The sequence below is a fragment of the Piliocolobus tephrosceles genome, chromosome 4 (genome assembly GCF_002776525.5).
Source record: "Piliocolobus tephrosceles isolate RC106 chromosome 4, ASM277652v3, whole genome shotgun sequence".
In the NCBI taxonomy this organism is placed as follows: Eukaryota; Metazoa; Chordata; class Mammalia; order Primates; family Cercopithecidae; genus Piliocolobus; species Piliocolobus tephrosceles.
The window spans coordinates 65,604,330-65,620,728 of NC_045437.1; the positions used below are offsets into that span (position 1 = coordinate 65,604,330).

Below are 16,399 nucleotides of genomic sequence, written 5' to 3' on the forward strand. Positions count from 1 at the left end.
ACCAATCCCAACCCAAGTTCAATTAGATAGGAACCTCAAGTTACGTGGAATTATAACCCCTTTCATTTGGGATGGCAAATTGTTTCCTTAATGAAAAAGGAAGATTTACCTTTCTACCCTGGAAGATTTAACATTAAGAGTATAAAAATGATTAAATAGGCTGGGCGTCATGACTCACGTCTGTAATCCCAGCACTTTGGGAGGCTGAGGCAGGCAGATCACTTGAGGTCAGGAGTTCAACACCAGCCTAGCCAACACGGCAAAAGCCTGTCTCTACTAAAAATACCAAAATTAGCGGGGCATGGCAGTGCACACCTATAAGCCCAGCTACTCGGTTGGCTGAGGCACGAGAATCATTGGAACCCGGGAGGCGGAGGTTGCAGCAAGCTGACATGGTGCCATGGCACTCCAGCCTGGGTGACAGAGCAAGACTCTTGTCTCAAAAAAAAAAAAATTAAAAATTAAAATTAAAGTGATAAAATAATTAACCCCACAGTATTAATACTTTCATTTGAAGTATATGTTACACATAGATCAAACTGGTAGAGTCTCTTTGTGATTCTAATTTAGAATGTACCAGAACTTGAGAGTCATTGAATTTATAAAATTCATGGAAAAAAAATTTAAGATTCTCAACCACTTGGGGATGTGTTGATTGTTAAACAGCTGAAATGCTTAAAAAGAAAACTGAATATATTAAACTTACAAATGGAATTATAAAATGAAGTTAAAAATGAACTTAGTTTATAAATGGACCTAAAGAGTATTCAAAGGCACCATAAATGTAATTGTTAAAATTGAAAAGCTATGTAGATAGAATATTAAAATTTTTAAGTGTAACATAAAAACTTGAGGAAAAGCTAGGCTTCAGATGTTATAAATTTAACAAACTGTATATTCCTTTTCAAAACTGCAAAGTAACAATAACTAGTATTGCTGTACACCAAAAGTCATCCTCAAGGGCACCAAAAGCCTCAAACTAACAGGTCACTGATCACATGCCTAATGGGGAGCAGTACTAGGGGAGTTGGTAAGAAAACTTCCTCTGCCCTGGCTTGTTCTTGTGGTCTTTAACAAGTCTCTACATACAGGAAAGAAACACAGGCTAAACACAGAGAAGAAATAAAATATGGCTTTCTTTAATGAGAGATGACCCTGCTGCCAGCTTGGCTACAATTCAAAGCATCTGAAGTCGTAACTGGAGCCCGGCCAAGCTGGAAAACCTAAATCCTCTGTCCCACTAAAGTGTGAACTAAAGCAGGGAAGAGGAAGTCTAGCAATTTGAGGTCAAACTGAGGCACAGGAAGCCTGATGCCCCAGGCTCCTCCCAAGCACTCCTTGGGCCTCCCTGCTAGACAAAGCAGAAGGCTGCAGAATGCTTTAGGCCAGGGGTTGATTTTTTATTTTCTGTAAAGGGCTAGGTAGTAAATATTCTAGGCCGTGTGGGACATACCATCTCTGTGGCAATTACTCAACTTAGCCACTGTAGCGTGAAAGCAGCCATAGATAATACTTTAAATAAATGAGTATGCTGAGTTCTAATAAAACTTTATTTACAGGGAATTTATGGTGCCTGGGTGATGGGGAGGCAACCAACAATGGCCTCTGCGACTAAGACACCTATATAATTCAAAAGTTGCTTCTATATAATAAGCGATCCATTTGAGGTGATAGGAGGACGTCAGCTTGGTCTTAAAAGATGAGAGAGTATTTATAGGCTGATCCTTTCCACCTGTGGATGGAGGAGCCTTGGGTTGGAAGCAGTCATTGGAGCAAAGGGCTGGATGCAGGAATCCCTCAGGCTGTAGAGGGCCTGATAGAATAACTGGAGTAGAGAAGGGTACAGATACGGGAATACTGGATGTCTTTCATTAGGCCCTGAAGGCAAGAAGCACCCATACATAACTGTGCCTCTCACAGTGGTTATCTACAAGTCAGCGTTTTGGATAGAAGAATAAAACAAGCCCCTAAGGTATACCAAAAATAATAATTAGAAGAAAAAAGACATGTTTGCTCTATACTTCCTGGTAGTCAGATTAAGCAAAAACAAGAATGTTTTCCAGATCCTAGGTCCTACCACCAAAGCTAATGGGATCATTTTGTTTGGCTATTCTGGGACATACTGAGTTCTCCCATGCATTGGAAGACTGGGTTTCTACACAATTATCATCACAACAAATAACACCCTATACATAGCAGAGGTTACTGACTGGGGAAGAAGATTTATAGTAAGAGCGAGGCTCAATTACAGGTGATTACTTGCAGTTATTTGTCTGGTTTTCAATTATTCAGGTAGGCTGCACTGAACTTTAGTATCCTTAAGAAAGAAGCATCTTATAAGAACTATGCTTTTATACTTACTGTCTTTTTGAAATAAATATGCACTCCCAAAGTACTATTGTGATATTAGTTAACATCAAGTCATCATTTTCAGGTCCTTATTAAGCACTCAGTAAAAAGTAAATAATATCCATTCTGTGTTATAATATTTGGGGGACTGTGGCAAATTGGTTTTTTATTTGTATCATTTATTTCTGCCTTGAATGACATATTTAGTACCTTTCTAAGGATTTCAAAATCCTGCAATGAAAAGAGGAACAGCTGGTGCTGCTCTCTAAACTAACCTTTCTTTGAACAAGCTGCCAAGAATGCACTCTGAAGAATCTTAATGATGCCCTGCCACTTTATCTCCAGACCCTGTCCTGAAGCCATGGCATGGGCATGGCTTTCTCTGACTTTGTTGAAGGTTACCCAGTTAAGCCGGTTTCATGAGCCTCTGTAATGAAGGCAGCAAAGCGGGAGGGCCCTTTTGCAAATACACATACAAAATGTATACACTCAGTAGTGTGATGGTAAATGTAACTTTTTTTTTTTTTTTTTTTTTTTTTGAGACGGAGTCTGGCTTTGTTGCCCAGGCTGGAGCACAGTGGTGTTATCTCGGCTCACTGCAAGCTCCGCCTCCCAGATTCACGCCATTCTCCTGCCTCAGCCTCCCAAGTAGCTGAGACTACAGGCACCCGCCACCACGCCCGGCTAATTTTTTTGTATTTTTAGTAGAGACAAGGTTTCACCATGTTAGCCACGGTGGTCTCGATCTCCTGACCTCGTGATGTGCCCCGCCTCGGCCTCCCAAAGTGCTAAGATTACAGACGTGAGCCACCATGCCCAGCCTAAATGTAATTCTTTAAAAAGAAAAAAAGTCCTGATTTGTTGTACTCGCAGGTTTCTATGGTATAAATACTCAAACCATGGCCACGTTCATGACTTGTACAATTTGACATCCATGTACCCGGAGTTGGAAGGAGAAAGCACACAATCAGCTATTGCCAGCCCTGTATCAGTGGACCCCACCATACCACTGAGAAAAATTTCAATGCAAGTATTTTCCCCCAATGTGACATGTTCACACAATAGGTCTATCTACTCTAGTGATTAAAGAAAGGTGCTAGGACATAGACAAGGAAAGTCCCATTCTCTTTGTAACAGTCATGGAAAAGGTCTTACAAAATTTTGCCTCCATTCAGTCTCTTTTGGCATCCTATTAATTGGAACAAGACTATACATTTACCAGAGAGTTTAAAACCAGTATAGGCAGGGCACAGTAGCTCATACCTGTCATTCCAGCATTTTGGAACCCAAGGCAGGAGGATCACTTAAAGCCAGGAGTTCAAGACCAGCCTGAAAAAAATGAGATAATGTCTCTACAAAAAATAAAAAATAAATTAGCTGGGCATAATGGCACACTCCTGTAGTCCCAGCTGGGAGGATTGCCTGAGCCCAGGAGTTCGAAGCTGAAGTGAGCTATGATTGTGCCACTGTACTCTAGCCTGGGTGACAGAGCAAGGGCCTATTTCTTAAATTAAAATAATAATAATAATAATAATAATAAATAACAGAACAATGTGAATCCATCTCAAAACCATGATTCCTATAGATCTCTGAAAAATACAGGCTATGCAATGGACACTGTGTATTTAATCTTACAAGAAAGCAGTAATAGCTGCACGTGGTTCGAGACAGTTAACAGTCAGGTTCTCTTGTATCATCTTCCAGCTTTCTCTTCTCCCTGCCACATCCCACAATTGTACTTCTTTTTCCTGGCCTTTTGTATTTGGTTTGATATCTCACTCAGTCATCTTCATTAGCTGACTTATCACTATCAGTTTGAAGGAGCTAAAGTTGTCAGCCTAGACTCCTTCATGAGACCTGGTTCCTTTTCCAGAGATGGGGAAAGAATGTGCCTTTATTTTTAAAGTTTATTTTGATAGTCTTCTATCCAGATACTTTTTATTCAAATTGAGTTCTGTGATTTAAGAACTAGTCTAAGTAATCATATCCCTCTTTCCTCGAATCCATTGCTTTTCTGCCTTCCAGTGGAAGTAAGTCCAAGTGCTATAAATAAGTGAAAAAGCCCTTAGTAAACTGTGCAGTATTAAACAGTCTTTTATGATCACTAAAAAGCCAAGGGGGGGGGAAACCTTGTACTCTTATAATACAAATGATGAGGACAGTGCTCTTCTCAGGCCATTGCGGTTGTTGTTTTGTTTTCAGTTTGCAGCATCCTGTCCTCAGTGGAGCCCCGTTTGTTGGCACCTGGAGTGCTGGCACCCGAGCTGCCTTCCCACACTCTCCACAGTCTCATTCGGGACAGAGCAGCTGAGTGAATGAAGTTATGGGAAGCCAACTTTTAGGTCAAAACTTTCCAAAGCTCCTTAGATAGATCCTGACCCCACCACAACTGCCTCGCAGGCTTTAGAAGGGTCAGTTATAATCCACTAGTTTTTCACAGAGGGAACATAGGCATTGTGTGTAGCGGGGCATCTGGGGGAGAGTGGGAAAGCAGATATCCAGCTGCCATCTGCAGTGGTGACTATGCAGAAAAAATAAGCTAATGGCCCCATACAGGGGGAGAGGTACCTGTATTTCACATGGCAAGAGCAGCAGTTCCCAACGGACAGGACCCCCCAGGGAATGTGTTGGGCTTGGGAGGGTGCAGGTTGTTTTCAGTTTTAGCAATGACTGGTTGTTGCCAATGGCATTTAACTCAGTAGAACTAGGGGTGGTGTATTCTATGATGCAGAGCAGAGTCCCACGCAGTAAGGAACTGTCACACACCCTGGCTCTCCATGTCTCACAACACGTTCTTGTGGGTCAAAGCTCTGTTTATAAATATCTGAGCTGAGAACCTGACTCTCTTTCACACACAAACACTAAGTAAACCCTTCCTGGACTGCTCTGTCCCCCTGCTCCCCAGAGTGCTTACAGAAAAACTAGGTCAACTCTGGGCACACACTACTGGTTTAATAACAAGCAGAGGAAAAACAAGCAGCCTACCATTAGAAATAAAATGAAGTTTGTAGGTTTTTAAAAAGGAAAGACCTGTTATTGAAGTTCAAAACTGTTCACATGCCTTCTAGAAATTTAGTCACACCAAGTTGGCAAGAACTGAAAGTCAAAATTTTGAATCTCAAGTGAGGGCATGATAGGGAAATCAGAGAGCATCGTTACCCCATTAGAGATCCTGGAACTAGGAAAGGATGATACTGTGATTTCACTACTCAAGGAAACAGAAAGGACATCTCCTACCCAACGAGTGGGTCTCCGGTGCTATGTAACGTCTCTCAGGTTTAACAGCTGCTACAAACATTAGCAACAGTGAGATGGTGCCGAGTTGTCTCTGTTATATTGGGACTTTACAGTAAATGCGATGTGTGAATAATGGAATGCAGTCATGCCAATCAGCCGGCAGTGGCATGAGTGGAGAAAGGCTCTGGTGACAGGGCTAAAATAGGTTGGCTGCTGGTGGTAGCTTTGTTTTCCTATCTCTAGGGTGGACACATGGCTACTAATAAATGCCCACTCTCTGTGGCTATCCTGAAAATAGCTAAATGACCACAGGTTGTCAGACAGCTGTATTCTGATGTCATTCTCCCAAGTGCCATCTCCAAAGGCCAATGTGAAACAATCACTATCTCCTTATTCAAGAAGTTTTCACTTACCCATGCTAGTTCAGCAACAGATAAAGTAGTCAAAAGACTTAGGTTCATGTTCTCTTCAGTCATTTTTAAAATGTTCATTTTGATAAGTAAATGACCTTAAAAAAATGTATGTCCATCATAAAAAATAGATCCTTGCATCACAGGCAGTTTTTTTTTTTTTAAACCTTAATAATAATGTCAGATGTTAAGTATATGACTTATGTTGTTCAAAGTTAAACACTATTCTTTAAAACGTATACATCAACATATATAAAGACAAAAAAGCAATGGTGAACAATTCAAATGTGACTGTAATTGTTACTGTAATCATATAGGGAAAGTAAAATTTGAAGTTCAGATCAGATCAATGTAAGATAACAAAATAAAAATGTTATCCTAGGCCAGGCATGGCGGCTTGGGCCTGTAATCCTAGCACTTTGGAAGGCCAAGGTTGGTAGATTGTCCTGAGGTCAAGAGTTCAAGACCAGCCTGGCCAACATGGTAAAACCCCGTCTCTACTAAAAATACGGAAATTAGCTGGGCCTGGTGGCAGGCACCTGTAATCTCAGCTTCTTGGGAAGCTGAGACAGGAGAATCACTTGAACCCAGGAGGCAGAGGTTGCAGTGAGCCGAGACTGCTCCATTGCACTTCAGCCTGGGCAACAAGAGTGAAACTCTGTCAAAAAAAAAAAAAAAAAAGTCATGCTAAAAAAAGTCAGAATTAGAACATAAAGTCCTCATCTTCTCCTCTCTGTACCACAGTATTTGTTTTTAGAAACATGAAATTCCAAGTAATGAAAAGCTAATAAATGTTCCAGCAACAGTCACTCACTGTACTTAAATGTTAGTGAAATGGCAAAACTTGTTTATAAATTGATATCATAAATGTAGAGTTGTGTGGAATCCTGTGGATGCCAGTGGAGTGAATATGGCAGCGTTAGATACCCACTTAGGTTATGGATCTGAAAATCTCGAGTTACCCAGCCATATTTGTCGGCTTAACACCACTAGGCCCCTTTATCTGATGACCACTCTGTCATTGTAACTTCCACTTTGTTCTCATGTTTAGTATTCAGCAGGAACAACTTCTGAAGCATGTCTACCTTTAGACATCTGTATTATCTTCCATGTGTGCCTGTATGATAGACTATATTTTCAGTTGCCTAGAAACCAACCTTTAACAGATAGCTAAACTTCACTGTTTTGTGTCTGGTAGGTATTGTAAAATATCACATGTTACTGATATACTTTGTGATTATTTTAATCCAACATTGTTTTCAAATTAACTGTAAATATGCTACCAGGATCAATTCTGTATGATTTTTAAATTAACCACTCAGAGGAAGTATTGTTAATGAGATGCCTTCCTGTTATTATTATCAATTATTATTTTAATATTATTGAATTTCTTATGACCAGCCCTTTTCTCAGTCATTAGCAACTTATAATGCTGTCCTTTTGGATTTGGGTTTATAAAATGTAGCAAGGGCACAACTTCCTTTATGTAGTAGATTTTGGATGTTGCATACTTCATCTGATGGGAAGCATTATTGATCAAATACTAGATTGCATCGTAAGCACAGTGGTCCCAATTTCTGAGCTTGGTGATACAACCTGCAGCCTTACTTTGTGGCAGAAGCAACAAGACCAACAGCTCTGATTTTCAGCTCTTTGGAGCAGCCCCCACCTCCTTCCAAGGGTGGACTTAGCCAGGGTTCCCTACCAGTCCCTCCTCCCTACTCTTTTTTCCCCTGTTGGCCAATGGCCCCCTGCTCAGCTAACTGGCAGTTCTTCCCTCTGCAGGGTTGGGTTGGTCCCTGATACTGGTCTTTGCACCAGGAATTTCAGATTGTCTTGGATGTCAATTGTTTTCAGTGCCCTAAAGAAAACAAGCTAAAAGAATGGAGTTTGTGTTTTCAGTAAGCAAGAATTCTCTTAAAGCTGGGCATGGTAGCTCACACCTATAATCCCAACACTTTTGGAGGCTGAGGTGGCAGAAGCTCCTGAGCTTAGGAGTTCAAGACCACCCTAGGCAACACGGTTAGACCCCACCTCTACAGAAGATTTTTAAAAAATTATCCAGGTGTTGTGGCATGCACTTATGGTCCCAGCTACTCGGGAGACTGAGGCGGCAGAATCGCCCAAGCCTGGGAGGTCCAGGCTGCAGTGAGCTGTGTTCATACCATTGCACCCCAGCCTGGGTGACAGAGAGAGACCCTATCTTAAAAAAAAAAAAAGAAAAAAGAATCCTCTTAACATGATTTATAAAATACCTTGGGCAAAAAATTGTTCTGAAGTTGTGTTCCCATTTTCTGATCTGCAAATGAGATGCTCATAATCTTCAGAATCAGAATTAATGAGGATCTTGTAATTCTCACAGGTTTTTTTGAAAATTAGTGTTTATTATGAACTTGCAGACATTGATAAGAAGGCTTTTTGGACACACTTGAACTATAAAATGTTAGCATATTTCTGGTTCCTAAATTAGCATAATGGCTTAGTATTTCTTATATAGAGAGATATATGTCTTCTGGCTTATATGAAAAAATGTACAAACATATTAATACCAATTTGGATGGCATATTTCTACTGTCAACAAACAGTAGTCTGCACTGGTACTGGCAAAATAAAACTGTATTTGAGAATGGCATTTAAACTGGAGATACTTTTTTTTCTAGGTCAAGTATTGACTAAGGTAAGACACTGGAATTTTTCATGACACATGAGATTGAATGAAATTTGCTAGCCAAGAGCATCTTTGAACAGTGTCTCTTTTGATGTTGCTACTGACTGTGTTTGATGTTGTGTAAAACCTTGCTGGCCAATAAATATAATGTTCTAGTTTTGTATGATACAGTGTGTATGAGTGGGGAGCTACCTGAATTTTGTGTTTTATGATACCTTTTGAGAGAAGATCATCAATGCTTCTAGAAGCCATAATAATTTCCTACTTATTCACAGCCAGGAATTGGTAATACTAAATGCCATTAGTCAATATGCTGGCCAATATAATAAGAGTGACTTGTGACTTTTTATTTTTTATTTTTTTATTTATTTTATTTTATTTTATTTTATTTTATTTTATTTTATTTTATTTTATTTTATTTTGAGACAGAGTCTCACTCTGTCGCCCAGGCTGTAGTGCAGTGGCACGATCTCGGCTCACTGCAAGCTCCACCTCCCAGGTTCATGCCATTCTCCTGCCTCAGCCTCCCAAGTAGCTGGGACTACAGACGCTCACCACCACACCCGGCTAAATTTTTTGTATTTTTTTTAGTAGAGATGGGGTTTCACCCTGTTAGCCAGGATGGTCTCGATCTTCTGACCTCGTGATCCACCCGTCTCGGCCTCCCAAAATGCTGAGATTACAGGCATGAGCCACCACACCCGGCCGACTGGTTATTAATTGAACAGGTTTTTAAGCACATACCTGTTATAAGTTCTTGATTTTTCCGTCCCAGAAAATTCAGGACTGAAAAAAAAAAAAAAAAAAAAAAAAAACTAGACGATTGTATTCATATATGTAAATTTATGTAAGTTTGTATATACATACAAACATACATACACACAGTTTCTATCCTTTCCTAGAAAACACGCTATCATGTCCCAGAAACAGATTCTAGAAATTTAAGAGAGAAAGAGAAAAAGATTATTTAAATTAGATTCTTGTTTTGTTATGTGCTTGATGGTCAAAATAATTGAGTCTTGAGTAACCAATATAGTACATACTGTGAGTCGTCACCAATTTAATAAGTCGGCAAGGTGAGATAGTGAAAGCTACTCTGCTAATTATTTTGATTAAATTGAATCTTTTGATATCTGCAGTGTATCTTACCTAGTGCCGTAGTGCAAATAATTTTTTCTCCGACTTCATCAGACCTCCCATGCTGCTAAATGTATGGGTGGAATGGTGGCTTGCATGCAGATCATTCACCTCTAAAGAAAACACTCCCAGGTCACAATATGTAACCCACATTATAACAACAGCTGTGAACAGACATCCACGCTGCAAAGTCGTAGGCATCACAGTTCATATAAATTCCACCTTAAAATTCCCCTACTTTATCCCTCAGAATTTTGATATGAGAAAGTTTCTGATATGATTAATAACCTATTTATCTTTATTTTTTCCTCTTAAGATCAAAAAATATTTTGAACTTGAACCACTTGCACGTGGAAAACGCTGGATTCTACAGCCCTGCTCATTGGACGACATGGATGCACTGAAAGACAGCTTCTCTCAGCTGATTAATTTGTTAGAAGAAAAAGACCATGAAGCTATAAGAATGTGAAATCTGGCAAAGAAAACAGGCTCCCAAAGGCCTTGAACCTACCATGTTAGTTTCTCATTTTAATTTTATTTTGGTATCAAGACTATATTGGCTTCAGTATCTATTTTTCTCTGGTCATTTCAGACTCTCATCTCTCTATTAAAGTGAATATTCTGTAGATCAGATGAATTATCATCGGCATTAACGTCAAGCACACACTACTGAGAGAGAATTTATTCTCTGTTTACCACTAATTATCTTCACCGCATGTCTCTTCCTTCTGTTGTTCTAAGCATCTCTTCTATACTCTATGCTAAAACGGATGGAATTCATGGCTTATGGAAATCAAATCCCTTTTGAAGAACTCAAAAAGACTCACAAGACCTTGATCCTTTTTTCTGGGTTTGAGAGTGGAGTATTATGTGACTGGGACTCCACAAAATATGTATATTATTTTCAAGATCTCTTGGGTGTTTTGTTTTATCTTACTTTTATTATTATCATTATTATTTTTTGTATACTGAACTTATAGACTATGAGAGAAAAGTGAGCATCAAAAACTTAATTAATCCCCTTATCAAGAAGGAATATCCTGCCATAGTAAAATTAGCTCTGAGGAGCTTAGGGACAAGTTGCATAATGTTTTCTTGATTATATCTGAAGTCTCCTCTCTTTTAAGAGCAAAGACATTGTTTCAGTTTCTGAGAGCAGTTAGAGGAAACTTAGGTACAATGCATGCATCACAGACTGCATTTGACTGAGTCGAGTCTTCAAATACTTTTTAATGGAAAGATGAGCCTGCATAAAGTCAAGCTGCAATGTAACATAGGTATCTTTTTCTAAAAACTTCAAGTGTTTGATTAAAATAGAGAAAATAATTTTTAAAATAATAGATAAAAATTTTAAAAACAGCCAGAAAAAGTAGAATTTATACTGGTTAGGGTTTAAGCTGGCATGAATTTGACAAAGATAACAAAGACAGAATCATCTATATACTCATTCATTACATGCTACTATAGTTTATTGGAGTCTGTTAATGCCTTCTAGTAGTTAAAGGTTTATCAGTATTTCTATTATAAACCTCTATTTTCAGGGGTTTCAATGTGCTCTTAAAATTGTGCTGGGGCTGCAGCAAGTAAATAATATTAGGACTCAGATTCAGTCTTTGGAACTAGCTTTTTTCCATTTAATTTAAATTATAAAATTGCATAGGGATAAATGTACAGTTTTGCTAAGGTTTAGCACCTTTGATCTTTTCTAAATCAGGAAAAAATCTATGCATATTGAGGTTCATAGATGAAATATTCTTTGGCATACTTTGTAGACTTTGACCACTTAAAATACTAAGTGGCCAAATGATAAAAAAAAAAAAAAAAAAAAAAAAAAAAAAACTGCTCCCTACACGAGTGATAAAAACATGTTTGTAACTTTTTTTTTTATGTTTGTAACTTTTAAGTAAAATAGACTGATACCCAAATACCACAGACTCACATTATATTACAGAATGACATAATACCTGGTAATTCTCCAAAAGATAGACTTCAGACCCTTAATGCCATTTAAATATAGTTTTTGTGGTTTAATCTTGTGAGTAGATTGTAATGAAATCATTACTTTGAAACATCAAACACTTCTTTAAGCTTTTTTTTTTTTTAGTGCCATGAATCAGGAAGGATCCATAGTGATTCGTATACAATTTTGTCTGCAGCATCCTTGAATATTTTTAACACTGTGTAATCCGTGAGCAGCACAAAACTTTTATTCCGATGACCAGTTACACAATTCCTGTTTTTATTTTGTCCTGTTGTGCTCACCTTCTATGAGAAATAAATGATTATTAGGCCTTGCTTTCCCTGCAAGTTCATTAACTGTAGAATGTTGTCTTTTTAAGACACCGTGGCTGAGTGCTCCTAAGCCATCTGTTAAATGGCTTCCCGTGGTCTGTGCGTGTGTGTTCATGTGTGCGCCAGTGATGGGCCTCTCCTCAGACCCACGACTGTCTGCGGCGTCTCAGCCGTCAGAATGAAAACATTATCAATCAGTGCCCAACAACAGCTGTTTTTGACAAGTTTCTGTCTGACGCCTAATGCTTTACAACTGTCAATAAGGCTCCCTCTTTGTCTAGCAGGTCGGAGCTCGCCGTCTTGCTGCTTCCGCGAGGCATCCTGTCCTTGTAACCCTAGAATTTGCCATGTTTTGGAAATCCACGTGGGGGTGGGGTGGGGCCTGAAAGGGTGGGGATGGGTGGGTGGTGGGGTGAGTGGGATGGCTGGGGGTGGGAGTGTAAGTCCTATTCCTACTTTCATGTAAAGTGCCACAGGTGTCTTGGTTTGCATATTCAAATATTATACAGGAAAAACAGTCTGTTATGTATTTCTTCACCTAGCTTCTTGTTATATTTATGGACGTTTCCAGTTTTTGTACCTTCTTAGCTAAAGCAGTTGCCTTTTTGTAATGGCAATTAATTTATATGGTAAAACTTTGTATCCACTGTAGTTGACAGTATTGGTTGCTAATTAACTGCCATGTTGCCGTGTCTTTCTATTAAAAATTACTGTACCTGTACTTAAAGGCCAACAGATTCATGTGGACATTTGCCAGGCAAGACCAACTTGTATTGTCCATGATTTCTATGATTTCCACTATCTTCAAATGAAAAATAAACGCTGAGTAGAATTGATGTTTTCAGACTAACTCCTTTCAGCTTTAGCATTTGGGAGTCCCAGATTTCCGTTTACGTTTGTGTTGCCTGTTTGTCTCCAAAATAAGTTCTGCTGCTCTGGGGCCAAAACACATGATTAATTCGCATTTCCTTTGAAGCCATTGTGAAAACCTTAAAAGAAAAAAACAAAACAAAACAAAAAGCAAGTATCTTTTCCAGTTGGTTTGTCTTCAGCAGCAATTTACTCTCATGGAAGCTGTTCCTTCGGAGTGTGTGAACAGTCTCAAGATATTATTATAAAACATCATCCTTCAATCAAAGGATTATTTTATAATATTTGCTGTTAACTTGCGTAGCAAAGTTTGGTGCAGTGAATTATTTCATTTAATGGTGATTGATGCTGTTAAGAAATATTTTTAAGTGACTCAAGAGGAAATACTGTGCATTTACAGATCCGTCCTTAAGGATGAAAGTATAAAAAAAGAGAGTAAGAGAGAAAAATCAAGTGGTAGATAGATGGAAGAAGAGAGAAAGAAAAAGAAAAAAAAAATACATAATTGAAAATGAAAAACTTAAATCCCAGCTTTTGCTTGCTCCCAAATGCAACATTATCATCACTTAGTATTTGACTACACAGAGAGCTTGCAACATTTCACTTCTAAGCTGGGATCTAACCTTCATTCCTAGGTTTATTTCTAGGACAGGCAATTAGCAGTTATCAACTTCCTAAGAATCTCAGTCCTATCCAAGTAAATGTGAACAGAACTGTAAGATGTTGAAGCAAATGGGGTTTTCTTCATGTCCAGATTGCATATTCAGACTTGAATGGAAATCTAATATTCGTGCCTGGCTTCATCCTCTTTATAACTTTAGAGTGCATTTTCATTAACCTCCTGACCTAATGGTGCAAACAGAAATGAAAAGGTATGTGGGGCGGTGGGGCTGGAAGTGAGAGTTGCCCTTTGGGATCCCTCATTTTCAATGCATTTGGAAGGGAGGGTCTGCCTTTCTTATGCAGAAACTTTAGAATGTAGAGTCCCTGTCTTGTTCCCCAGCCTGGGTCCTGGAGATTTGAAGTTCATGCTGTAAAATGCATTACCACATCATGTTGGGAATTCCTGGCTCCCAAGGGCTCACAGCTTTTGGTCACCAGTGAATCAGCATGATTAAATTATGTGCATCTCAGGGTTAGATGTTTTTCAAGTTAGAAGCATGAAGTGACTGATGAGCCCAAGGTTTGGCACCCTACCCCACACCCCCTTGTACTCATTTAGGAACATGAAAAGGATCCCTTAGAAGCCTCAGATGGGTTGTCATTTTCCCCTCCCCTTTCCTATTCTCTTTGAATTAAAACTTTAAATGAAAAACTTTTCTTCCACCCACTGTCTCATCGGATCTGGAAATTCTGACTTCCCTTCCTTGGGGTTCATCTGTTTGTAACAACTTCTCCATAATGTGACTTACTGTGAAGCCAAGCAAAGAAGTTAAAAGTCACGAAGAAGAATCTCTCCAATATGCCCTGTCTAGCATCTTTCCTTATGAAACAAAGAGAAATTCAAAGCCCATGATTTTTCTATCAGATTTTTCTCTATAATCTCATCTCACATTCCAGCTCTGCTCTGCAAAGCGTATTGTATTTGTCATGCATGTCCGTGTGAAGAGACCACCAAACAGGCTTTGTGTGAGCAACACGGCTGTTTATTTCACCTGGGTGCAGGGGGACTGAGTCCGAAAAGAGAGTCAGCTAAGGGAGATAAGGGTGGGGCCGTTTTATAGGATTTGGGTAGGTAAAGGAAAATTACAGTCAAAGGGGGGTTGTTCTCTGGCGGGCAGGAGTGGGGGTTACAAGGTGCTCAGTGGGTGAGCTTTTTGAGCCAGGATGAGCCAGGAAAAGGAATTTCACAAGATAATATCATGGCTTAAGACAAGGACCGGCCATTTTCACTTCTTTTGTGGTGGAATGTCATCGGTTAAGGCGAGGCAGGGCATTTGCACTTCTTTTGTGATTCTTCAGTTACTTCAGGCCATCTGGGCTTATACGTACAAGTCACAGGGGATGCGATGGATTGGCTTGGGCTCAGAGGCCTGACAGTATTCACTGGCTCCTGGTTTAGAAAGGCCAACTACGGTGTTCTTAGGCTTAGCCTGACCCTTCCCTTTCTTGCTCTATTTCTCAAGTCCTGACTGCACACAGGCATTCCCATAGGGCATTCTAGAGGAATAATCACTTTCTACAAGGGAATAGTGTGGGCCTGGTAAACTTCACTTACCATATATGCCTTGTAAGTCACTTGTACCCTGCTTGGAGAATAAAGAAAGTGGTTTCTAGATGTAATGCCTTGCTAGACTCAGCCAGGTTTATAATCCAGTCCAACTCCTTATTCCCACTGCTCCAGGTAGACATAGACCAAAGTGGGTACAGCCATTCCACTACACTTTTAAAAAACGATCTTCTGCAAACTACTAGATAATGGTCAATTCCCTCTTTCCTTCCTTCTTTCTTTTTCAAAAATATCTTCCTTTTATCTGATGCTCTCAAAAAATCCTACATGAATGTTTCAGCCTGGTTTTTTTCTAGCAGCAACATTTCAACCATGGAGGTGAGTTGGCAATGTAGTCCCCAGAGATGCTAGCCTGGCTCAGACCCAAGGGAACAAATCAAAATAAGCCTTGAATAAGCACCAGGTTCCCCAGACTCTCTCATTTTCCTGTTTCTTCATGGAATATAGGGAGGCGGAGGGAGCTGGTTATTTCAAAAAGCCTAAGATCACTTCCATCACAGGCCAACCCCTCCTGAAAGTGTGAAATCCAGCCTACAATGGACTTTCACTGACAAGTGATTCATTGAGACAAAGGCTAGAGTTCCAGCATCAAACAGATGTCAGACAAAACACCAAACGCCTATAAATGATTGCTTTGCAAGCAAGGGAATGACTGGAAGACCTGGCCTAATGATGTACCCCATGTCTGGACAAGCTTACAGAAGATGGGGGTGGAGGGAGCTGGTTTTAAACGGAGTCTGTGAAGAAGGCTATTTCTGGAGAGAGAAGTAAGACCACATTTCTTACCTGAGAGGTTCATGTTGAAATGAATGATTTCTGGCCAGTTTGCATATAATTCGTGTAAAGGTAAATCAGAAAAATGCGTGTCCAGGGCACCTCGAAGGCCAGAGTGATGTGGTATGACTTTAAATCATTAGACATATAAATATTAAAAATGAGAAGATTTTGTTAGAATGGAAACGGCTCACCAAAAGGCAGAGAAAAGAATGCAAACAGTAAGTCTGGCTGTCATTCTCTGTAATCTGGAGCAAGTCAGGTTTGTCTCTGGACCTTCTCCAGTTGTTTTACAACTTTCTAGACATGGAGTGCATCAATGCAACACTTTTATTAAGCAGCTTCGACAGGGTTTTTGAGATGACAGCTTGTCGAGATTCAACTTAGCATTGTACAGTTTTATTTCACAATTGGAACTTTTGGTTTTAACAC

The 16,399-nt window shown here is 39.5% G+C and overlaps 1 protein-coding gene across 1 annotated transcript in view; it reads left to right on the plus strand.

Moving 5' to 3' along the window:
* ARL15 (ADP ribosylation factor like GTPase 15) overlaps positions 1-12,925 on the plus strand; it is a 460,776-nt gene extending 447,851 nt beyond the window's left edge. Inside the window, exon 5 of the mRNA XM_023210547.3 lies at positions 10,118-12,925. Within this exon, the coding sequence (XP_023066315.1) occupies positions 10,118-10,270 (153 nt within the window). The 3' untranslated portion in view covers positions 10,271-12,925. The remainder of the gene's footprint in view (positions 1-10,117) is intronic.
* The last annotated feature ends 3,474 nt before the right edge of the window (positions 12,926-16,399 follow it).